The sequence below is a fragment of the Chelon labrosus genome (genome assembly GCF_963514085.1).
Source record: "Chelon labrosus genome assembly, chromosome: 22".
Lineage (NCBI taxonomy): Eukaryota > Metazoa > Chordata > Actinopteri > Mugiliformes > Mugilidae > Chelon > Chelon labrosus.
The window spans coordinates 18,409,745-18,434,714 of NC_140355.1; the positions used below are offsets into that span (position 1 = coordinate 18,409,745).

Consider the following 24,970-nt stretch of genomic DNA (forward strand, 5'->3'; position numbering starts at 1 on the left):
ATAACATTGACCATCTTGTGACAATTCAGTGTTCTGCTGGGAAACTTTTGGACCTGGCATTCATTCATGTGGATGTTACTTAGACATGTAGCACCCACCTAGACCAGACCAGACACCCCCACCCCATAGCAATGACACTCCTTGATGGCAGCAGACATCCCCAGCAGGATGCAGCCTGACACAGGCGAACACACAAAAACGCTTTAGGAACAACTTCAAATAAAACAGCACAAGGTGATCCTAAACTGATCCAAGTATCTGTGGGATGATGCAGAGGCCCCCTCCCCTCAACCCATAGGACCCAGAGGCCCCCCACTAACACCACAGGACACCCTCAGAAGGCCCATGTCCATTCTCTGATGAGCCACAACTGTTTTAGAGGCACAAGGGAGACCTACAAAATATTAGGAATGTGGTCATAATGTTATGGTTGATTGATGTATATATCATGGTGAGAGATTCAATGCGAAAACACAAGTTCTAAAGAGTCAGCGGGGTATAGTGCGCTGAATAAAAACCTAAGATGTGCGGATGTGTGATGTTCAGACGCCAAAACATCAAAGGCCCCATTCCAACATTTGAAGTAAATGAGTTTCAGATTGGCGCGGGTCCATCTGGACACCAGACCGGTGTCTCTTGAAGGCACTGATAACTCACGGCCCCCTATAGAAACAGTAAAGCGGAGACAAAGACGGGATGAGACGAACGATACGTAAAGGCAAACTCACAGTACTCACGGTGACTCTGAAAGGCGTGGCGGCGGTGGACGTGGGCTCCATGGCGGGCGCGGTCTTGTCTGCGGACCCTGGCATACTGCGTCGGCGTCCTGTCCTCTCCGGAGGAGACTCTGGACACAGAGAGAGGCGCTCGTGTTAGCAAAATGATCGACTGCACAGAATAAATGTGGAAGAAACTTTTTGGGACCATTAAGTAAGCGGCTAAAGCTAGCAGATGATTAGCTTAGCTTAGGAAACAAAGGGAAACAACTAGCAGGCTCAGGAAAATCCCACTAATTATCACTTAATGTGTATTTGTCAAGCCCGTACAACTTTCACTGTGGTTCCTCCTGCTTCTAGTCTAAATGTTAATACTAAGCTAACTTTGCTGGCTATACCTGAGGGTGGTTTTGATCTTTTTGTCTTAATATTTCACAAAAGTCCCATACCTTGGATTTCTAGCCTTGACAGAGCAGCTAATGTGGCTGTCAGTGTGTTATCAGTCTTTAAATTCCCAACTCACCAAGCCTACCATTTTCAACACCATCTAAAAAAAACCACAGGCAACAAGAAGACTCAAAGAAACAACAACAACAACCTGGACAGAGCGTCAAACGGAGCTACAACGCTAAACCAAAGGCCGAGGCTTGAGTCTGGCAGCGTGGCAGAAATAAGAGCGTGGAGCTTCCAAATGGGTTCAGTCTGGATTAAACTGGGGTCAATTTAAAACTCAACTTCTGCAGAGAGGGAAAATATTTTGATAATGGTGAAACTTTTCCCCCGAACTCAAACAAGTGCTTGCGTGCTGCTTATGCCCTACAGTTCAGACTTGTGTGATAACATGTTGTGTCTGTCCTTGTTGTAATTTTTACTTGTGAACCCAGACAAAGAAAATATGCTATCACATCAGAGTGGAAAGAGATGTGAAGGAGATCAGGAGTCCAAAGACTGAGCGTGTGTGCAGAAAGCGACGAATCTGGACACGTCCGAGAGGAATGCGAGTGATGTCGAGCATGCAAGTCCTCACAGATTTCAGACAGTCATCTCTGCTAACTGCTAGCTCAGTGATACTGAAGACACGAGCGAATCGTCAGCGCAAACATAACTTGGAACTTTAAGCGCAGGACGGAACATGTCTCAATTAAGGAGCGGTTTAAGTTTTCTACAAAAAAGCCACTAGCAGAAAGATTTAATTTTCTTTTTCTATTGGCAGGGCATTAAAAGCAAACAAAAGAACAAGCCTGAAGCAGAAACTGAAATCCGATGTGGTGACATGGCGTATGGGCGCATTTAAAGGCCTTTGGAATGGGGTCAGTCCATCTCTAATGCTAGATCATTTAAATGAGCTCTAACATTGTCTGGAACATTGGAAGCGACTGAAATGAAATCAACTGTGTGTGACTCTAATAAAAAATGAAATGGCATTATGAAGCAAATTCCCCTCCCACACGCACGCACACACAAACCCATACACTGTAGTACATAATTTGTACAAGGAGTGTGGAGCATTTTATTGGGAATTCCCTTCAGATTGTAGACCCAATACTCCAGATTTGGAAACTATAAACAGTGACAAGCCTTGAGTGGAAGTCGTAATAATTAACAACTATCGGCTGGTCTGTCGTCATCATGATCCTTAGCATCCGAAGTTTTAGATATGGCTGCTGTTAATATTGACTTGATATTACAAAACCACATTTTGTTACTGTTTTTGCTACTGTTACAGTTCAAAGACACGCATGCCAGGTTAACTGATGGTTGCAAATCGACTGTAATGCCTCTACATTGTGTGTTAAGTGTGCCTGACGACCTGCACCATCTACAGCATTATATATCAGCCACAACATTAAAACCACTGACAGGAGAAGTAAATAACATTGACCATCCTGTGACAATTCAATGTTCTGCTGGGAAACTTTTGGACCTGGCATTCATTCATGTGGATGTTACTTAGACATGTAGCACCCACCTAGACCAGACCAGACACTGCCCCCCACCCCATAGCAATGACACTCCTTGATGGCAGCAGCCGTCCCCAGCAGGATACACACACAAAAACCCATTAGGAACAACTCAAAAAAACACAAAGAACAGCACAAGGTGTTGACCTGGCCTCCAAATTCACTAGAAACTGATCAAGTATCTGTGGGATGATCCACAGAGGCCCCTCCCCTCAAAGGCCCCCTCCACTTACAACATCCTGTTGCCAGACACCACAGGACACCCTCAGAAGGCCCAAGTCCATTCTCTGATGAGTCACAACTGTTTTGGAGGCACAAGAGAGGCCTACACGATATTAGGAAGGTGCTCATAATGTTATGCCTGATCGGTGTAGACAATGGATGTTTCTGTTTCTAACAAGATATTTGCATAAATACAGCCACACACACACACACACACACACTCGAAAGATATAATGTTTGTCTGTGTCGTCCTTTCTGTTGGCTCATCAAGCCGAGCTGTGCTAAATTAGCTGTCTGCTGTTTAACAGGCTGGTTGACTGTATTAACGCGCACCGTAATTGAGGAACGAAAGGAGGAATAGCGCTACCCGCGGTGCCGGGCGCAGCTTCGCGTCGCGTCTCAGCCCACACGGCTCTCAGCCCAGCATCAACATAAACACAGGCTGCAACAACAAACGGCAGACAAACACAACGCGGTCCCGTCACGGAGCAGATGCCTTCTGCTGCAAAATCTAAATCACGGTAACTGACAACCGGCTCGGCCCTCTTTAAACTAACGCCTAATGCATTAGAGTCTGGGGAATGTGTAGTTAGTTTGAAGACATCTGACTCATTTAAACCGGTAGATAGATAAACAGAAGGACAGAAGACTCAGGAGGAGACAATGGAGACAAGTAAAGTCAAACCTGTCTTTCAGGTGTCAGGCAGGTCCATGTCAAGCCCTAAAGAGTCTATGTGATTGTAAATGACATAAGAAGTTGACTCTGTTGTATGTGGCCACCTCCTAAATCCACTGTCATTGTGCAACATTTACATAACGTACTTCTCCTGTCTCACTCGTCACAATCAAACATAATGGCAGTGGAATATCTGCTGCCATGACAACAATTTGTGTATTTAATCATTTTTAATCAGAAAATCATTCATGGCAAAATAGCGTTGATTAAGGCAATCATCTGCGCTGACTGAATTAAGCCTGCGACGTGAATTTCTCCGCTCAGCTTCAATAAATCCGCCCTCCCCCGCCCCCCCATCCCCCCGCCGTCTTAATTTCGTAACGGATATCTCCCCACTTGTGCACAGCTGGCTCCTACGGGCGCTCAAAGGGAAAGCTCGCAAAACAAACACACAACATTTAGCTGTGGACTAATTGCTGTGTGAAATTGCCATCCGTGCTTCCACATGTTTTCGGCATCTGCGTGCAATGCATCTCCGCAGATGTATGGAAAGTTCTCTCTCATCTCCAACCCCCCGACTCCCCCCAGGATGACAGCAAACAGTTAACAGGCACTCAATAAAACTGTTAAGACACCGCTTTTAATCTGAATCCTGAAGAAAATGATCAAAGAGCTGCTTGATATGTGGTAGTCGGTCTGAGGATTGTTAACATTTCCAGTTTAAAAGGGTTGTTGACTGAAGCTGTTTTGGTTTGGAAGCATCTAAACACGGGATGTGTTCCCTTACCAACAAGTAGTATACTTGAAGTTCATTTTATTAAGTATACTTGAGTATAAGTATAGTAAGTATACTACAGACCATGTACTTGTAGTGTACTAGAAAGTATACTAATTTAATACTTCTTCTGGCTAAATTGGAACGTTTTAAGTATATAAACTATATATATAAACTAAAATGTGGACTAGAACTATATAACTAGTACACTAGTAGTATATTGAAGAGTGTACTTGTGGTATACTTAATGTATACTTTTATAAACTAAAATGTGGACTAGAAGTATATACCTAGTACACTAGTAGTATATAGATGAGTGGACTTGTATACTTGGAGTATACTTTTATAAACTAAAACGTGGACTAGAAGTATATAACTAGTACACTAGCAGTATACTGAAGAGTGTACTTGTGGTATACTTAATGTATACTTTTATAAACTAAAACGCTTACTAGAAGTATATAACTAGTCCACTAGTAGTATATCGATGAGTGTACTTATTGTATACTTGAAAGTGCACTTTTGTAAACTTAAAATGACCTTATAAAGTATACTTAAAGTATACTTTATAAACGTTCCAATTTAGTCCGAAGAAGTATTAAATTAGTATACTTTCTAGTACACTACAAGTACATGGTCTGTAGTATACTTGCTATACGTATACTTATACTCAACCATACTTAATAAAATGAACTTCAAGTATACTACCTCAATTTTAGTATAAAATAAGTATATAATGCAGTACACTTGAATAAACTTCTTTTTGCTAAGGGTTTGTAAGGTCAATCACAGAATCACAGGGCCCACAGACAACAGCTGTTGTGTCAAAAGGTGAGCTACCTTCCACCCTTTGTTGAATCATTTTGACCTTCTTTCCTGCAAATAATTTCTTCTTCACCTTTGCTTCCTTATCAAGATTATAGCTTTCCTCCTCACCGCTTCCATCTCCCCGTGTGCTCTCAGATAGATAATATTTTTTCAAACTCTATCATCATGTCTTCATCTTCTACATCAAATCAAATCGAAACGGTTTCATTTCACCTCTCTTCCAGTTGCTCTCAAACCTTACGCATTGCCGACAAACTCACACCGCCACTTCTCCGGCCTCTATCGCCATCCAACACAGACAGAGCAATCGCTCTATCTTGATTCCCCCCCTCCTCCGGGCGTACTCGCAGTTGGTTAATGGGACTCTGGAAGTGCAAGTGTGAGCCCTTGGGAGCTTAAAACAGCACGGACTAGATGATAGTCACCTGCATTTTGTGCATGCACACACACGCACACACGGGGTTGTTCTGTTTGTGTGTCTTGGTCTGGCCAAAAGAGATAGCGGCAATGTGGCCGGGGAGTAAATGCGTCCCTTTGTGAACAGCCAACAACAGGGCCGACTGTTAAAGGAACACTTTTGACTTGATTTTTCAAAAAATATGTCATATCTATACACTCCAGGGTGCTATGCTAAGAGCTAACCCTGCTGTATTTAGCTTCACATTTGTCACATTGAAATACTCATTTAGAAATTCACATCTGTCTGAATGTCCATCTAGCTAAAGCTAGCTTCCTTCCTTCCTTCCATTAATACAGGTCAGGCTGCAGGCGTGCTCCATCCAGTGACCGGTGCCAGCTACCCTTCCCTTCCTCTCAGACCTCACCAGTACAGGATATTTGCAAATGCAGACAACTGTGCAAGAGTCGGTGCTTCTCTTACTTTCAGATGCCCAATTCGATCATGTGCAAAGATATTTAGGCAAAAGACTGACTCATGTGTGAACTATGCAGGAACTGCTACCCAGGCAGGTGGTAACACCATTAGACAAGCCACTGATATCATCTAGTTAATCATCAAAAGGGAGAAACAGGAATGGTGACGGTCATTTTGCATAAAGGCTGAATTTCAGTGTGGCTGTGCCAAAGTGGTACGCTTGAAGTCTGTAACGATAACAACGGCTGACTTCTTGAGCACACGTCGTTGTTTTGCCTGGAGTCATGTTTTTATGGTCTTTTATCACCCAAGAAGATAGCTGCGTTAAGTGAGTCTGCTGATGAAAGATGAAATTCACAAAGGCTGCTGTAAGCAAGATGTTGTTGTATCTGAATGACAGGGACTTGGGAAAAGAACATGCAAGAGTGTCTGCACCCAATGTTAGCAATCGTTCTGCTATACTGGCTGATGTTTGGCTTTTCCACTTCCAACAAATGACAAAAACATTCTTTCTATACCCCTGACAATGCTGTATGTGTCAGCTACGACAGTATTTGGTAGTTGAGCTGTACTTTAAAAAAGAAAATGTCTACGTTTACTGTCATTTACCGTAGCATACAGTGACAAAGCTGAAATATTTGCAAGGCTAATGTGCTGAAGCACTGCAAATGCAAATGACAGCATGTAACTGGATGTGTTTGAGATCACGTTCAATCGAGCACAAGGGCAAAGATTTCTCCGTATCACCACTAGTGGTCAAAACGTCCACAAGATACAACTGTCCGTGTATTAAATTCATCATGGAAGTCCTCCAGTTGTCCCAGCCATATATACATAGACGCCTCATTGAGCGCTGCTGCCTACTGGAGTGGCATGCCTACTGGGCGGCCATCTTGGAACAGGGCCACTCGCTCCTACAGTGCATTACATCTATGGAGGAATGATGTTTCTACACAATAAAAGTGATCATAAATCGCTCAGTTGAAGTCGGGCATCTTTTCTTTACAATCTTCTGTCAGAAGCTAGTCTGCTGATAACATTAAGTAGAATTTGTATTTGGGTAGTAAAACCATATTTTTTATCATAGCTACATGTGTGATGTTTTTAACAAATCAATACGTTTGGAAATCGGTCCAAAATTCAGCGAATAATCCTACTTTGAGATTGAGGAGTACCTCTTTCCTTTGTAGGTTCATGCACCGCTGCCTTTGCTAGCCCTGTACCAAGATGGCGGCGCTTTAGGCACGTCCTGTCTATCAAAAATGCAACAAGATGACTGTCACTGTTGGCATTTATTTTATTTTTTTTGACAGCAGATCAGTTTGAAATAAAGGAATAAAAGGTGGCAGCCACACTGAGCTGTTAGATGAAGAGCTGCAGGCGACAGGCTGCACACCTCCAACTCCTCGGCACGATACCAACTCCTTTCACTGCGCCCTGCTGTTCGCTCAGGAGTCGCGCCACGTGCAGCGTAAAATCAGATATGCACAATGATGGAACAACGGCCAATTACTGTCTGACTTTAAGTAAAAAAATAGAAGTTAGTTTCGCTCCTTCCAATATTCTGTGACTTGTACTATTAAAGCACATTCGCCAAATCAGCTAGGACTGAAATGTGAGTGACTGCCACTTGAAATATTCATTAACTGAAACAAGCGGTAGACAAAGTGCAGCATTTACAAATTATCAGGAATTAAAGGGCAACATGTTGGTTAGCAGATTCTCAGTAACACATCCTGCAACAGTAGCACTTCTTTGGATCCTGTTTTCTTCTGCTGGCAAGTATTAAATCCACCACGGCCTCCATCTCCTCCTGAAGGAAACGTTGGAGTCTTCGATGGCTAATTAAGTCACTATGTTCAAAAGAGAGGTGCCAACTTTATCTGCCATTTGCTGTTGCCCACCGTCGGGCTTTTATGATCAAACAGCTTCTTGTTGTGGTGCAGTATAATTCTACAAGGGTGGTGTAAACTATAAACCAAGAACAATAAAGCTGAAACCTGCTATGAAGCTCTGTAGCGCTGCGGGGGAGTTGGTGAAAACGGCTTAAAATATTTATTATATATAGCTAAATTAAATTGTGTGTTTCTACAAGGTGGAGAAACAACAACCCGACCTGTGTTCACTGTGCTAACGCGCAGAAGGTTCGGATCAACAGCGGCGGTGTGCCGGCACTTCAAGAAGACTGTGCCCTCCGGACTGAAAAATAGCCTCGGCGCAGAATGCAGAGGTCTTGTGTTATGACAGGAGGGCAAGAGCAGACTGGAATCAAACACACACGCCTATACTCACACACCTATACACACATAAGTTCTCTTTGGGCCAATGAAATGCGCAGCAAAAAAAAATAAAAAAAACTCCCAGGCTGTCAGGCTTTGTTTACTCTGCTCTCTCTACCTGGATGACTATCTTCTCTCGGTCCACCCCGCTTCCTTCACAAATACATCACTTTTCTGTTTTTCCCCCTCAAGTACAAGACAACTAGAACTTGTACTTGACTGACTGATAGTGCTGCAAGAGAAGAAAACTCTTGTCTGTCTTTGGAATATAAACTGTGAATTAATGTCAGTCAAAAAGCTGTGGAAGTTTTTTAAATGTATGTCGTCAGAAGGCTCAGTCTCTTTAATGCTGTATCTGACTCCCCAGTTTGACGGTGATATCAGCGTAATGGAGGTCACAGCATAGACACATACTTTGAAAATGTCAATCTTTATGGCCTAGTCTGAAACATGTGTTAGTTTGGGGGAGGGAGGGGACACACACACACACACACGCAGGAAAGGGTAACGGGGCGGTGAGTGTTTCCTCATGTGTACAAAGAGGCTGTAATGTGTTAACACTGAACTGAGAGGACGGCACCGGACTTTTGACCTCTGAGATGCTGTGTTTACTCTGCGCAGAGATGATGGGGTGATAAAGAGGTGCTGCTCCGTCTCCTTGGAGCAATTCCCTGGACACGAGGGAGTAAAAGAGATTTATTTCGGCCTTATTTCGGCCTTCAACAACCACCATCCGGTCTCTATTCTTAAGTCGACCGTGGGTTGTTAATACAAAGCATGACTAAGATGGAGTCTAAGCAAAAATAATTAGCATAAAAGATATGCAGTAGGAAGCATCAAGCCGTCTTAAGGCACAAGAGATCTACATTCAAGCGCGTTCACGTGACACTCGGCGAGAGGGGGCTCTGCTTCGTGTTTAGTTTGGCACACGCATGCCTTTGTCTGTAGTTTGTTATGGGAAGGCGGAGGAGAGGGGTGGTGTAAGAGGAGGAGACGAAGTGGGGAGCAGAAGGAGGAAGTTTGTGTTTGTGCAGAGGCCGAAAGCAGCAGCAGCAGCAGCAGCAGCTACATTCCTGCAACCGCCGACTCAGATCCTGCTAACACGAATAACATCCAGTAGAAGACACAGATATGAAGCAAACACCTCGCGTAGACTCAAATGTGTCAGCACTTCCAGAAAATACCGACTCTATAAGCTGATCACAGAGTGGAAAGCGGTTATTCTAATCATTCGTGCATGATTTTTGAGATCTTACAAATCGGTTCTCAGGGGTTTGCTTCTCTTTGTTCTTAGAACTTGTGCTTTTAATTAGACTTTACATCCTAACCCAAGAACACCGACCACACACAACCACCGGGCTGCTGTCAGTGCGTCTGTGTGTGTGTTTTCATTATTCTCACAGGCTGGGGAGTTGTTTCATTTTCATGTTTTGCATTGTCAGTTTCATATATATATATATATACTGTAAGTGCATGTAAAAATAACTTCTGTCTGCTGCACGTCGACAGGCAGTTTTACAGTGAGTTACGGCAATAATCCTCTATAGTTCCACAGCTATATCCTCCAAAACTGCTCCCTGACTCCGACTTGTAATCTGAGTCGATATCTGGGGATTAAGGGGGGGGATTAGCCTGCACCTGTCCCCCTGTTATTGGACTCTTTTGGGTGCTCAGCCTAGTGAATCACGGAGAGGTGCCAGATGACGCGGTGCTTCTGAGCGAAAAGAGGGTAAGGCAAGGACACAGAAGTTCAGAAATGAGACTAAGATCAGGATGTAATCCCAGGTTAAACATTCAGATTTAGAGACTTCTTGGGGTTCCACATCACTGCTTCTTTGCTATATGCCTCTTTCTGTTAGATGGTCACGAAGGCAAATTAACGGCACTGTTTGCCTTTTAACACAAAGCTAGCTAAATAAATGGGTGACACTTTTACTCCGTGTTAATTTCTGCTAGAATTAGTTTGCCTATGATTATTAATGAGGCCTTTGTTTTACTAAAACAGATCTTTAATCTCGGAGAGGATGCTCAAGATGCAAAAACAGATCAAAGGGGCTAATCAACAAAATGATTCCTTTGGCGATTATGTTACGTTGCTCTCTCTTTCCTCACCATTGTGTTAATATTCAGAGTAGATTAACACTTCGGGACACAAATCATGAGCGCAGACATGTTTCCAGGCTTCCTGTTTTTAGGTGTAAATGTGACCGGGACATCGGAAACTGAGTCACCGTGGTGTTCTGGACACGTTTCCCAACTATCAGCCTGAATTCGGCCCTCACTTCCCATCAGCAGATACACAAACACGGACACACTTAGATAAAAATCTCCATAAACAGCCTGACTGAGGCTAAGCATTACGCAGTAGCGCAGATCAAAAGTGTTTCTGGATTATGAACCCGTTGAGAATATGATTACGAGCAATAGCTGTCAGTTGTAATGCATTATTGAGTTGTTGCTGAGTAGTTCAAACGCTTTCTTGATGGAAGTCGCTAGAACTAACTCTTCTGTTACCGTTGTGATGTTTTATAGTTTTATACAGTTGTCCCTTTGCTTCTGTAGTTGTGTTGCTGTGAACAGTGAATTTATGTGTATTTAAAAAGGACTGTACTTCTTTTTATATGCACTTACTAGCCTGAGTTTGATTTAATAGACGTATTTCACTGGAGTTTATAGTTCTGGTCTATGTAAACAAATATATTTATGTCTGTAATATGATCTTAGTGAGGGGTGTTCCAAGGTTCCCATCCCAGGACTAGTCCATAGGTGGGTTGTAGTGTTGATGCACTGTTGACATCAGAGGTTGTCACTGAACAATATGCCCAAAGGTAGCTATCTGGGGGGCAGCTTTGTCCAGATGCTTTGTTTTACTGTCCTTAAGATCTGCACCTGATCCTAGTGTTGGGCTATACACCAATCAGGCATGACCACAAACAGTTGTGACTCATCAGAGAATGGACATGGGCCTTCTGAGGGTGTCCTGTGGTGTCTGGGAACAGAATGTTTCTTAGTGGGGGGGCCTTTGGGTCCTATAGGTTGAGGGAAGGGGCCTCTGTGGATCATCCCACCAACACTTGATCAGTTTGGGATCTAGTGAATTTGGAGGCCAGGTCAACTCCTTGTGCTTCATGTTTTTTGAGTTGTTCCTAAACCTGCTGTATCCTGCTGGGGATGGCTGCTGCCATCAAGGAGTGTCATTGCTGTGGGGTTGGGGGTACCTGGTCTGGTCTAGGTGGGTGCTACATGTCTAAGTAACATCCACACTAACCCCTGGTACAAACACTTCCCCAGCAGAACACTGTATTACAAGATGGTCAATGTTATTTACTTCTCTTGTCAGTGGTTTTTATGTTGTGGTTGCTGTGATTATAATTATTAGTTTCCTCTTAATGTTTTTCTCCACTATTGTCTTTTCATTTCCTCCAGTACAGTTCCTCATTTTAAGGGACTGCAACCACTGTTTATGTGGACTAATAACTAAACTCACTGAAAGTTTGTGTTGAGCAAACCTGACAGAAGGTTCTAAAGGCAAATTTGAAGGCAATATCTGACATTTCGGAAAATGTGCTTATTTATTTTTTTGTAAAATGAGATGATTGATGGCGCCGTCCTTTCTGTCCCGTTTAATTTAAAGCCCTCAGCTGGTTAGCTTAGGTTAGCATAATGATTAGAGGTGAGGGGAACCGCTGCAGTCCTAAAATAACCCTAAAAACAGCATTGTGTAGCTTGTTTGTTCAAAGTCTTGTAATGACTGCGAGGTTCCTAGGAAAAGTGTCTATGTACCAGGAAGTTACTGCAGTGATTGTCAACTCTTATTTGTACGGATCTTCTCCAAAATGTAAATCTAACCCTTTAAGGTTAAGGAAAAGATAAAAAGTAATTTAAGGTGGGGTAAGGGTAGAGAAGGTCACATAAAACCGATAGTCGACCATTTGTCCGTGTCAAGCTGTCGTTGAGCGCCTGTTGCCCTGGTTTGGATGCCACCAGTTCAACATGTGTCGGCATCTTCGAGTGTCGAATTGGCGCGTGTCGGCGAGAGATTGACCAGAATGTGCTGTATGTGCCAACTGGCATTTGACTGTAATGTTTGTGGTGTGTTCAAGTGCAACTGTTTGGTCCAGACTCAGGGGACGTGAGTCAACGTTGCCAGCAGTTCCTTGATGTCGCTGTGTCTAGACCTTTGCAGATATCTTGAAAGAAAGGATGCGAAGTTGTGTTTAGTTGTGTTTGAGTGAAAATATGGCTGCACAAGAAAAGACTGAGATCAATGGTATAAAAAAAGAATGTCAAGTTATTTCTACAAGGGGAAAAACTGGCAGATTTATGTGTCTGCGCGAGGAAAAGTGCATAAACAATCTTAAGGGCAGTCTAAAATCTACGTCTGATTTCTGATGTCTATCTGAAAGATCTGATGGCAAGCGATAACAGCCCAACTCAGCCAAGTAAGAAAGTAAGAAACGCTTTTTCAAAGACCTCATTTTTTTTCCACCAAAATCTCTCTCTCTCTCTCTGGGGAGGCTGAAAAGTTTAGTGGAGCTACCTGTGAGAAACTTATACAAAGGCTCTGCCGCCGTAGAAAGAGACGCATTATGAATTCCGCTATGAAAAATGACAGTAATCCAATAACAGGGCAATTCAGAGGCAGCTTTCTGATTGCACCGAAAAGCTTCAAAACTCACAGAATACGTAACAAGGAAGATCACACGATTCTACTCTCTTCGTCTCCTGACTGTCTCTCTTGCTATTTTCTCTTTCAGATAAGCAGTAATTCTGTAGGTAAATGTCACCAACCCGGGCGAAGAAGAGGAAACAGGCCCAAAGCGATGTTGGGGCTGAAACGAACTGATATAAGATTTTCCATTCAGAGATAACAATGAGCGTACTGAGAAAACAATAACACATGAGCTCATGCAGCTGCCATCTGATCCATGCCAGTGACGGTGTACCCCGTCAAGAGGGGCTACAGTAACTTCCTCAAAGATAAACTCGAATCTGTTCACGGCTGCGTGGTGAGGACAAAAATACTCTTTTTATTCTGCGCTGCTGGGCTTCTCATATGATACACATTTCAGAAATATCACATCATCGTGCTCCAGGCACACTGAACTCCATACTGGAGAAGTTTCGTCTCAAACTCTCCACATCTCATTTCAGCGAGTTAGAGGGAAGTCATATTGAATGTACATAACAAAACAGTGGGTTCTGGAAAAAATGAAGAAATTGGATGGCAAAAAAAAAACTAATGCTGCAAACAAATTCTGTAAAAACAACTATAGTTAGAACAGAACTAGTATTCTGGCATTGGCCTTGAACACCATGTCACTGTGCTGTTTCTGCAGTTTCACACTCTTGTTTCTTCTCTGTTTTCATATGTGCATGATGGAAGTGGAAATAAGGAGGTGAATGACCTGATATATGATCACATGGCAGTGCCAGCTGTGGCCTCGCCTCATGTCGTCTCCGTCTGGGCCAAAAAGTAGAACTTGAACACGCCACAAACACATACATACCCATACATGTATGTTCTGCAAGTGAGAGGAATTAACTGAGAAGGCGGCGCTCTGTCTTCCTCATTTAAAAAGGGAAATCGGAAGAGCTAAGGCTGGTTATGAAGCCAGGCGAACACACTACGAACCATCACACAAAGGAAACAGGAAGAAATTATCATCTGCATGATGGTTTTCATGCAGAACTCATCTGTTGCTATTGGAACGAAGGCACCCTAACTGTGTCCCGGTTAAAAAATGTGAACACACCGCCAACGGCCAGCCACCTGAGCGAGAGGAATCGCATCTCGATGTCGTCAGGTGCCAGCAATCTGTCTTCCTCATTTAAAAGGAAGACACCGTCACACAGATTAAAAATAAGAATGGCATGCTGAATCGGCTGAAAAGATCACTGACATGGTCCAACGAGCGTCTTTTGGGTGTCCCAGCTCTACTTTTAGTTCTGTCTTAGTTTCTATTAACTCAATAGGCAAATACTATAATAATCTCTTTTCCTGCTAAAAGCGCCACTACTTTCATTAGCTGGTTAATGTTAGCTGTATCTTTTGACGGCAGAACCTCAGGTAATGAAGCGACGCTTTTCTGAAAGTTTTCAGCTTTATCTTTGCGTCTCACACTACACGCTACATTATTCTTACTGCTATATCTTATATCTGATTAATCCCATCACACTGATTTCTGAAACGGATGAAGAATACATCTCTAGAATATCTCTGACGTGTTGCAGGAAGTGTTTCTTTTTACAACAAAAAAAAAAAGACAATTCCCCTAACATTTCTATGAATGCACACATACATTGACCATCTTTTGGACCTGGCATTCATTGGTGTGGATGTTACTTTGACATGTAGCACCCACCTAGACCAGACCAGGCACCCCCACCTCATAGCAACGATGGCAGCAGCCATCCTCAGTGCAAGGTGTTGACCTGGCCTCCAAATTCACTAGATCCCAAACTGATCAAGTATCTGTGGGATGATCCACAGAGGCCCCACTCCCCTCAATCCATAGGACCCACTAACAAAATTCTGTTGCCAGACACCACAGGACACCCTCCGAAGGACCATGTCCATTCTCTGATGAGTCACAACTGTTTTGGACTCACAAGGCAGACCTACACAATATTATGAAGGTGGTCATAATGTTATGCCTGATTAGATACACAGACAAACACTTTTAACCATTTATTTCTAGATCAACGAAAGTCAGAAATGTTTTGCTCTCGTGGGCAGCTCGTACTCTCCAACTTCATCTGTGCCCAACCTGTCCTCTCGTGTCTCTGCGTCACTGTCTTAATGTGAAGTCAGGGTGTAATTATTTTTTTTTTCTTTGTGAGACGAGCTCGCACTTAAGCCACAAAGATCAAGGCAGAGTGTGTTCGCATGTGTCTTTGTACCTCACCTCAAATGCATGGTGTGCCTGTGTGCGCACACAGCGTAGAGGTGATTGACACAGAAGGGACACTTCAAAGCGTCTCTTTTATCAGCAACGGGGACCTACACTTTCTGTTTGTCTCTCCCATGGCCAGGTCTTGCTTTGTCTGTGTCACACTATAGAAAAGTAACTCCACAAAGTCACAATGCAAGCTGTTTAAAAAGATAGGACCACTCGAGCCTCTGATAGAGGGAGAAAAGGAGTTTTCCTGAACTATTTGGCTTTAGAGGGTTTGCATCACAACCACAGCGGAGCAAGAGATACGCAACAGTCTCCTACTTAATAACCTGGACGGCAAGTTAGAGCAGCTCACATTGGAAGAAAAAGAAAATTATAAATCAATAGACTGAAGAGTTCAGAGATTGCGTCTCTCAAGTAACTTTAGCAAAGACATCACTATAACCTTGCAATTCAAACACTGCCACCAGCAGTGAGTACAACTGCACCAAGAGGCAGAAAAGCAGCAGAGTGAACAAAGACACTGCTTGAGGACATTGACCGGCAGCAGAAGTGGTCGCGAGGTGACAAAACAAAAATAAAAATCGCAGTTCTCAAAGTTCCCGAGCAGGGTGGAACCTATCGAGGTAACACCGAGCCGCGAGCCGCCGCAGTGCTGATGGTGCAATGTGAAAGTAGCATCACTTTGCGAGCGGCGACGGCAGACTGTCGCCTCGCTCTTCTCACGAACACAGAAAAACAAGCAAAGACACATGGTCGTGTTGCCAGGCAGGAGATGCCGGAAATAATTGCACCGAAAAAGGCTGTTTTCACAGCAGCGATCCGAAAAAAGAACACTTGAAGAAGGGGAACTTCCTCTTCTCACCGTTATGCTGTGCTGCTTTGACTGAATGTAGGTTACATCTGCAACCATTACTAATGTGAGCACGCCAGTCAGAAACACACACACACAGTGTCAAAAGTGATTACAGTCATGTCACTGAGCTACAACATCCAAACAGCTACAGTTTACTGCGCAACCAGTTTTACCAGCGCTGAGTCCTGTGGTGTGTACAAGCTAAAACTGCTGCATGGTGACTTTTTTTTTTTTTTTTTAGTAGTAGCAGACTAGTATTTATTACCCCTGTTGGCAGACGGCCTGGTGCGGCTGCGGGACCGGCTTCGCTGACGCTGCAGACGGGACTTGCCCAGGAATCTGTAGTAGTACGAGGGTCTCCCAGACCCCTTCCTCGTCACCCCAGCCATGGTGCTGGTTCCCACTCTGACGCGAGCCAACAACGAGATATCACAGCGGCACCGAGAAGGAGCCCTCTTGACGTGGTATCACTGCAGATAAACCAAGCTTCTCGTGGAGTCCAGTTCTGCTTATCACAAACTTCGCTTAAGAGTCCTCTTGCGCACATCTACTTAAAGTCCTCATGGGTTGCGTTGAGATCAAACACCCTCTGCGGTCAAACCATTCCCAGTTGGAGAAAGAGCAGACTGAACCACTTCTTCTCATTACTCGTGTCCTGTCCCAGAGGTTCAAAACTACTGTTCCAGCTCTGAACACTCCCCCTCAGAGTTTCCCACAGTGAGATCCCAGAGGCATGATGTCCGGAATACTGTGTGAGCGTGTATCCTGAATGACAGGAAAGCTCTTCCTGTTCCCAGTGCAAGGGTGCACTGAAGGAATTTTGTAGACAGTTAAAAAGCTGGTTCCTTAGCTTTACAAAGACGTAAAGGAGACTCTGGGACGTTATATAAATCCACCAGCCCTCTTTGACTCAGTTTGTGTGTTAAAGAACAGGCAGGGTGAGTGAGTGAGAGTGAGAGAGAGAGAGAGAGAGAGAGAGAGAGAAAGAGAGAGAGAGAGCATGCTATGTGGCTCAGAACAACAGCAGAAAAGTTTGGGATGCCTAGAAAACACGTGTTGATGAGGCTGTCAGTGGAATGGAGTTAAAAAGACAGCTATCACATTGCAGCACGCTTTGCTCCCCTCTATCAGCCGCACTGATCTGGCGCAGGCTCGCAACTATGGCATCTGGCGCAGCAAACGAGTCCAACTTGTTTATCGTCCCCACCCCCGACTTTGAGCGGCGGCTCCTGATCCAGCCCCTTCAGTCTCGTTCCTGGTTTTACAGCTCAGTTCGGCCACTTTTATTTGCCTCCCTAGGCGAGAACGGCATGGCTGGGACTCGACGGCCTATCGGAGGCAGATGTAAATAAGCTGTAAAGTGGTCTACGCAGCCAATCAGAGTGTGCCCTGAAGAAGAGGGCTCAGGCAGACGGACCATAGTCCACAACTCAATGGCACAGATGCAAATGTGTGCAGATGGAGGCTTGGAGTGGCATCGGTATATTGAGGTTGTGAGTCTGACTTGACTGGGATTTAAAGAGGATAGAGTCAAGTGGTTCCTTCTGGTTGTAACACATTGTTGTGTTACCAATCCTCATGTCTTGACATCTATAAGGTACAAGGGAAGGGTCAGAAGGAAAACTCTATTGACTCTATATCAACCTTATAGAGTAGGATGAATTTGCTGTGACAGTCGTTGAAATCTACATCACTTGTAGATTATTTGCCGAGATTTAACTTCAAACGATCTGGAGATATTTTGCCAGAATTCCTTGCTTGACTGATTGTCTTTTCTTGTAGACTACAAAGGTCAACTGTGTTGTTGCCACGCCTGGACCAAAAAGTTGTACTCGAACACATCCCAATGACTGCTGCCATCGGTCAGCTAAGGAAAATTGTATTGAAATAAGTCTCCATACCTGCAAGCGGCAGCAGTCTGTATTCTTCAGTCAAAAGGGAAAACCAGAAAAGCTAGGACTAGCAAAGAAGTTAGGTAGCTATAGAGAAATCTTCAAACGGTCCAACAGAGCTGACCTCTCCTGATTCATGATGATCAGCTGATCTACAGTGTATTGATTCCGGATATTTATGTATTTGGTGTTTCACTGCCCATCCTTCAATAGCAACACCACACCCTAGATACCTAAAAAGCGGGTTCCACCAGTCCCTCCCTAAGGACTACAGTGACTATAGGCCTGTTCGGACCTTGCATTAAGATCCGATTTGTTCTATCCAAACGCAAGTGACCAGCTGCTCCAGAACCGACAAAACAGCGCTGTTTTGTGTGTGTGTGTGTGTGTGTGTGTGTGTCATGACTTTGGCTTCACATGTTAAGTTATTATTTAGTGAGTTCTGCCCATGACGTGGGCGGCACAGTGTCGAGGTGGTTAGCACTGACGCCTCACAGCAAGAAGGTCCCGGGTTCGAATCCATGGGGCGACTGGGCCTTTCTGTGTGGAGTTTGCACACTGTGTCTGCGTGGGTTCTCTCCGGGTACTCCGGCTTCCTCCCACCCTCCAAAGACATGCTGGTTAGGTTAACTGGTGATTCTAAATTGGCCGTAGGTGTGGACGTGAGTGTGAATGGTTGTCTGTCTCTCTGTGTTAGCCCTGCGATAGACTGGAGACCTGTCCAGGGCTTACCCCACCTCTCGCCCGATGGCAGCTGGGATGGGCTCCAGCAGACCCTGCGACCCTTAACAGGAATGAATGAACGAATGCCCATGACGTTAGTTAGACCTGCACAAAACTTCAACCCCAGAAGCTTCCATACACAAGCTTCCAGAGTCACACTCGTTTACTCACATTAAATACTTTACTTAGATTTGTTTATTTTGTAGTTTGTTGACAGCTACAAGGACAGAATATTTTAAAGGTGGTCTATATCGCAATTCAGGACGCACTGCGTTCACATTACCGAAGGAACGCGAACACATGCAAGCCAGACCGCTACCAAATGTGGTCGGAGATCGGGTCTATCAAATGCGATGTCAATGCATCCTGGGGGTGTTCACACCTGGCTTTTATGTGATCGGATCTTCATGCGAGGTCTGAACAGGCCCTATCACCTTTATCAAAGATATCAAGTGTTTGCTTATTCAGATATTATGGACTGTTGATCGTTTCCATGGCATGTCTACGTGTCTATATGTATAAATTCAATAACTATAAGTGAATTATTACTAATAGGGATTATAAACTTGCTAATTTACAATTTCCTCCACTGATGACCGACTCCAGAAGTGGCTGAAAGCTCAGTAAAACTTCCGTAAGTGGAACTTAGTGACTTCTTGTCGCCAAAGAGCAATGACCACATATAAGCCCTTGAATAAAAATAAACAGAAACACAAATCAGTCATAAACAATCAGGCTGCCCATGAGAAAAAAGCTGAAATTTCAGTCTTGTAATCAACGTCTCCCTCGGTTCCCAAGATGAATGACTCCGTCTGTTGATTGTACCTAATCAAAGTCTTCCTCTCCTACTCTCTCATACTCACCCTCTATATTACATTTCCTCCCTTCAATAGCTGCTCGATTGTTCACTGTGATGCCGCTTGTTGCTAGTGAGCGCAGTGGGAACCATAACGCTGCACGCTGTGAGGAGGTTTTTGTCATTACCTCAGCTCATAAACTCCCAACGACAGTATGTAGCAGTGTGTGTTCGTGTCTGTACGTGTCTAACATAGGCTCGACTGTTTCACCAGTCCCACAGAGAGTATTTAGCGGGACCATTAGTGTGTATGCATCACTCAAGACGGAGCCAGACCTCGTGCTGGGAAGCAGAGGGAATGTAAAGCCTTCACAATGCTGCCGCTGGGCACACAAAACACCCGGAAGACATCGTTACACATGTTTTCTTGGTCTCGTGGAGAAAGCAGTGATATAGTACGTGCAGCATGTCTAGTCTTAGAGACCTAGCCTGTAATGTCACATAAACAGAGTTAAATTAAGGCTGCAGCCGAACAGATTGAGCGTTATTCACACACACACACACACACAAAAGAGACACGCGTCAGACTTGACTCCCTTTTTCTTAAATTTCAAAGGAGGCACATTTGTCCTCCCTGCATAATAGCCGCTGTGGGAATAGCCACCTACAATGAGTTCTTGTGTGACAGGCCAGGAGTTTATAGGCAGGGGGGGACCAGAAAATCAGGGTCAGGAAGAGTTCGTGTGCTGCTGATGGGTCTCTGGCTCGACGACAAAGACACCAGCGAGCGGTGGCAGGTCCAATAAGAGGCCCGAGGAAAAGGGAAAAGTAAACCACAGGCTTTTGTTTCAGTGCGCGTGCCAGCTGGAGACTTCCAGGACCAAAATGTCCTCCATGGGTGATTCAAAGAATTGGTCGCTAATTGGTTATATTGTAGGATTCCAAATACTTTGCAGATTGAAAATAGCACAAAGGAGAACAAAATGCTCTTGACTAATGCTGCAATCTAAAAGGAGAAAGGAAATTAACTAACTAACTGACTAAGACATCATCATACGCAATGTAAATAGCAAAAAAAACACTAAAGAAAACATTACACAGAGTATGAATGCCTATTCATTATAAACCCAGCAGAATAATTCCAGTTCATTATATCATTATCATGCATCACTGCATTTCATTACAACCATATCCATGTCATTTACAAAAAACATGAACATTCTCAGATGCTCGGATAGATTCAGTTGAAGTGTACACTCAGTAACTGTTTATGCTTCTATGAAGAGGCGATAAAGCGGTGAAGTACTGTACATGTAAATGGTCCGCACTTAAACGCCACTTTTCTACATTAGTGGTCCTCGAAGCGCTTTACAGTGTCTCTCATTCACATACACACACACATACCAATGACCAATGTGCGTGAATGGCTGTTTTATGTTCAGCTGTGGTCTTGCCCAAGGACACTTTGGCAAGGAGAGAGGCCTGGGCTCGAACTGACATCCCACCCATAATCCCGTGAACTCATCTCTCCGGGACTGAAACTTTTTATCCAGCTTGCCCTGTCGCAGACTTCACGTATTCAGACGTGGACAGATTATCTGATTTTCTGGAAAATTGCTTCAGCATTTTAAATGTTGAGCTCTTCAGTAGGAACCAGCGGAGACACGAGTTGGTAGAAGTAAGTCAAAGTAAAAATAAAAATGCCTTACCTGTTGATAACAGACCGTACGAGGGGATGAGAAGATCCAACACGGCAGCAAACGAGAAAGAAAAAAGGAAAGTGTGAGTCAGATCAGCTGGCATTGAAACTTTATATTGCGCAATTATCAGTACACAGAAAACTTAATTTAGATTGTGATTTAAGAGCAGTAGCATTGCATATTGTGTGCGTGTTTTCATATTTTTACAAAGCACTGCAGGATAATTATATTCAATTAACTCAGCTAATTTCACCCGCAAGAATCTCACCATCACTTACGCACAACATATGCGTGCAGGTAAAACACTAGACAATAGAGACTGAGGTGGCACAGATAAGTGGCTGACAATGAAACACTCTTTTTGTAGTCGGAACCGCTGCTGCTCTCTAAATGAGCTAAGTCCACTTTCCCAACAAACAAAAAGACAAAGAGAAATGTATCGATTCTCACTGCGGCTCACTCTTTTGTCTCCTTGCGCACAGTGGGGTCTCACAGGCAGTGGCACATATTGGCTATTACCCCCTGAATTATAGTCAGCCATTAGAGCAAAACACCTCAGAGAGACTCGCTGAGATTAGACTGCCCCGAAATAACAAACCGGATCGACGCGTGCCGAACGGCCGCAAACTCTCAAGGTTCTTTTGACGCCGACAGTTTGTTGTTGGCTCTGCTTCGAATCGGGCTGATGAAGTGGCTGGTTAGTTTAGTTTCTTTTCGTGCAGACAAGAAAAAATAAATAAAATACATCACTACAAAGCCATGTCTTCTCACTGGACAGATGTGTGTAGGCAGCGAGCAGGGAAGTAAACACAAGTAGCGCGTACTCAGAGACGGCACTTGATCATTTGTTCGGAGCAGAACACGAGGAAAAACTAAATAAATTCATTTCAAGGGCTCTTCTCAACAAAAACTACTGGTTCACACTTTGCAGTGAAGATGTTCAGCCTTCAGATGCACAACAACTAAACTTCTTGAGATCACGTTAGCACCACAAACGAACTGCTTTGAAGCTCTAGAGTTTATCCGGCACCGGGCAGAGACCACCTTGACTCAACTCTCCAAACCCAAGTGCAATTACAGTGTTCAAACGTGCACAAGTGAACCAAAACAAGGAAAACATCTGGAAATGGCAAAACATATTAGAACAGATTGCAAGGTGTGGATAAACCAAAATTGATAGCTACTGCTGCTTTGGGTCTCCTCGGGCAGGCCATAATTAACACCATAAAAGACTCTATTATATATCATAATGTCATAATGTCACTGCTGGTTTGGAGTAAATATTGACAAACTCTTCTCAGAGAAGATAGTGATACAGAGCAAATGTAAAATGGACATTATAAGTTTTTAAATGCCGTCCTAAAAGTAGTTTGTGCCTGAAAGAAAATATTCAACTTATTATCAAGTAAGAAAAAGACAAAAAGAAAAATGTTTCAGCTTTAACTATAAAGCAAACTATTCATAATGTACCCAAGCGATCCTCCTACAAATCCAGAATAGATTAAATAGAATATCCTTTGAATCAAATGGCAGAACAAACCTGTGCCAATACTGCCCCCTCCTGGATAAACGGCAACGTGCAACTCAACAGAGTGACAGCTCTCAGTGATGTCACGTTAAACTGTCCGGACAGCGCTTGATGGCCTTAACAGATGCAGACACATAAAACGCAGTGGGACCTGGATCAGCGTGCAGCAGAACCAGCACTTGCACCACAACGTGAGAAAAGCTAACGGAACATATAAAACCAAACTGCGCGCAACTACTGCGCCGGTACGTTCAATGCCACAGAGTGCTGTAGTTGGTCACACAGAAAGTCAGGAAACAGACGGAGGTTATCACATATGTTATTGTGATCATGTGATATGGTGTCACGCTGGCTAGCTGCCCACTCTAACACAACGTCAGTCTTACAGTCTTCCGTCTGTCCAGCTGAAGTAACACGCAGGGAACGCACACACATACACAGAATTTTAAATTAAATTGGAGTTTCACGTTATACACCGACATGAAGGATTTGCACAATCGCACACTTTCATATTGCATCAGGTTTTAAGTAGCTAATCAAAAGTTGAATAACTAGTGTAAATAGAGGGTTGAGGTGGTACAGAGGCTGATAGACATATTGACATTCATGAATATCATGAATAAAACAAACTCCAATAGGAGTTGCACGAAGTATTGCACGAAAAAGACATGAGGTAATGACAGGGATGAGTTTGTATATACTATATAAAAGAAGCTGAGCAGCAGCGCTAAGAAATGCTGATGTTAAATAGTCTGACAGCTGAGGGGACAAAAGTCCCAACTGTCTCATACAGGGGGGGACAGGGGTTGTTCCTGATGTTTGACACTTTAGCCAACACCCTCCTCCTCTCCTCCACCTGCTCCACTGAGTCCAGAGGACAGCCCAGGATGGAGCTGGTACTCTTGATCAGTTTGCCCAGTCTCTTTTTGTCCCTCTCCGTGACTCATCCACGCCAACAGACCACAGCGTAGAAGGCTGCTGATGCAACCAGCCACAACATTAAAACTACCGACAGGAGAAGTGAATAACACTGACAATCTTGTGACAATTCAGTGTTCTGCTGGGAAACTTTTGGACCTGGCATTCATTGGTGTGGATGTTACTTAGACATGTAGCACCCACCTAGACCAGACCAGACTCCCCCATCCCATAGCAATGACACCCCTTGATGGCAGCAGCCATCCCCAGCAGGATGCAGCCTGACACAGGCACACACACAAAAACGCTTTAGGAACAACTAAAAAAAACATGAAGAACAGCACAAGGTGTTGACCTGGCCTCCAAATTCACTTGATCCCAAACTGATCAAGTATCTGTGGGATGATCCACAGAGGCCCCTCCCCTCAAAGGCCCCCACTAACAACAATCCGGGGTGTAAACTGAATAATCTGCACTCCACAGACTGGTGGGTGGCAGTAATGCACCTGCAAACTAGTTTGGCACCTGAAACAGCATCAAAACAGAAGAAGAAGAAGAAGAAGAAGGAAAAAAAAAGCAGACACGCCATCAGCAGAGGTGTCTGTTCTTCAGAGAAAACTGGAGGTGAGATTTTAACCGTCAGATTTAATATCTGTCAGCAGGTGTAAGTGAGCTAACATTCTCCTCGAGGGCTGGAACGTCTTCACTGTTGCTTCACATCCCTGTCAGCTGTAAATCCTAAATATTAATCATGTTTGATAGTAATTGAGACATGTCTCTGTCAGTCTGCTGAGAGAAGATCTGCAAGTCCTCACATTAAAAGTTAATCAGGGCTGAACCTCGCTAGAGAGCGAGGTCCGGATTGTCGGGGCGGATGAAATGCCGTTTGATTAAAAAATGCATGCACAATATGAGACGAATATCAACGTCAAGTGGCGCGGTCCACTCTACAGTGTCCTAATTATGAAGAGGAGAAGAAACAGGGACATCAAGCTGAGATCTGCAACCGTACGTGGAGTCATTAAAGTTAGCCGACATTAAAGATTTGTCTTTGAACGCAACTAGGAGTAGTACTTCTGCTGCTATAGTGACAGGCTGGTGCCATCCATCTATGCCGTCTTTTCTTCATCCTCTTATTCATGCCTCCCGCTCCCTCTTGGCCCCAGAGTAAAGGCCAAACTGCAGAATGTCCTGTCCCAAGCAGCACTCATTATACAAGACTAGAGACAGCGAGAGAACAGAGGAGTCTGTGTGACACTGCTGGCCGGAGACAAACAGATACGCAAGATGGAGGAGGAGGAAGAGATGGGGAAGGGGAAGAGGGGGG

At 44.0% G+C, this 24,970-nt stretch overlaps 1 protein-coding gene across 8 annotated transcripts in view; it reads right to left on the bottom strand.

The window, feature by feature from the left end:
• Positions 1-24,970, bottom strand: part of dab2ipb (DAB2 interacting protein b) — a 132,186-nt gene that overhangs the window by 80,628 nt on the left and 26,588 nt on the right. For 4 of the 8 annotated variants that reach the window (XM_084572531.1, XM_084572529.1, XM_084572527.1 and 1 more), the window contains exons 1-2: positions 16,352-17,019; positions 729-847 (exon numbers count right to left, since the gene is read on the bottom strand). In XM_084572531.1, the coding sequence (XP_084428657.1) occupies positions 729-847; positions 16,352-16,475 (243 nt within the window). In that variant the 5' untranslated portion in view covers positions 16,476-17,019. Of the gene's footprint in view, positions 1-728; positions 848-16,351; positions 17,020-24,970 lie in introns of those variants that run through there. The other 4 variants (XM_084572528.1, XM_084572525.1, XM_084572526.1 and 1 more) reach the window with 2 other exon arrangements.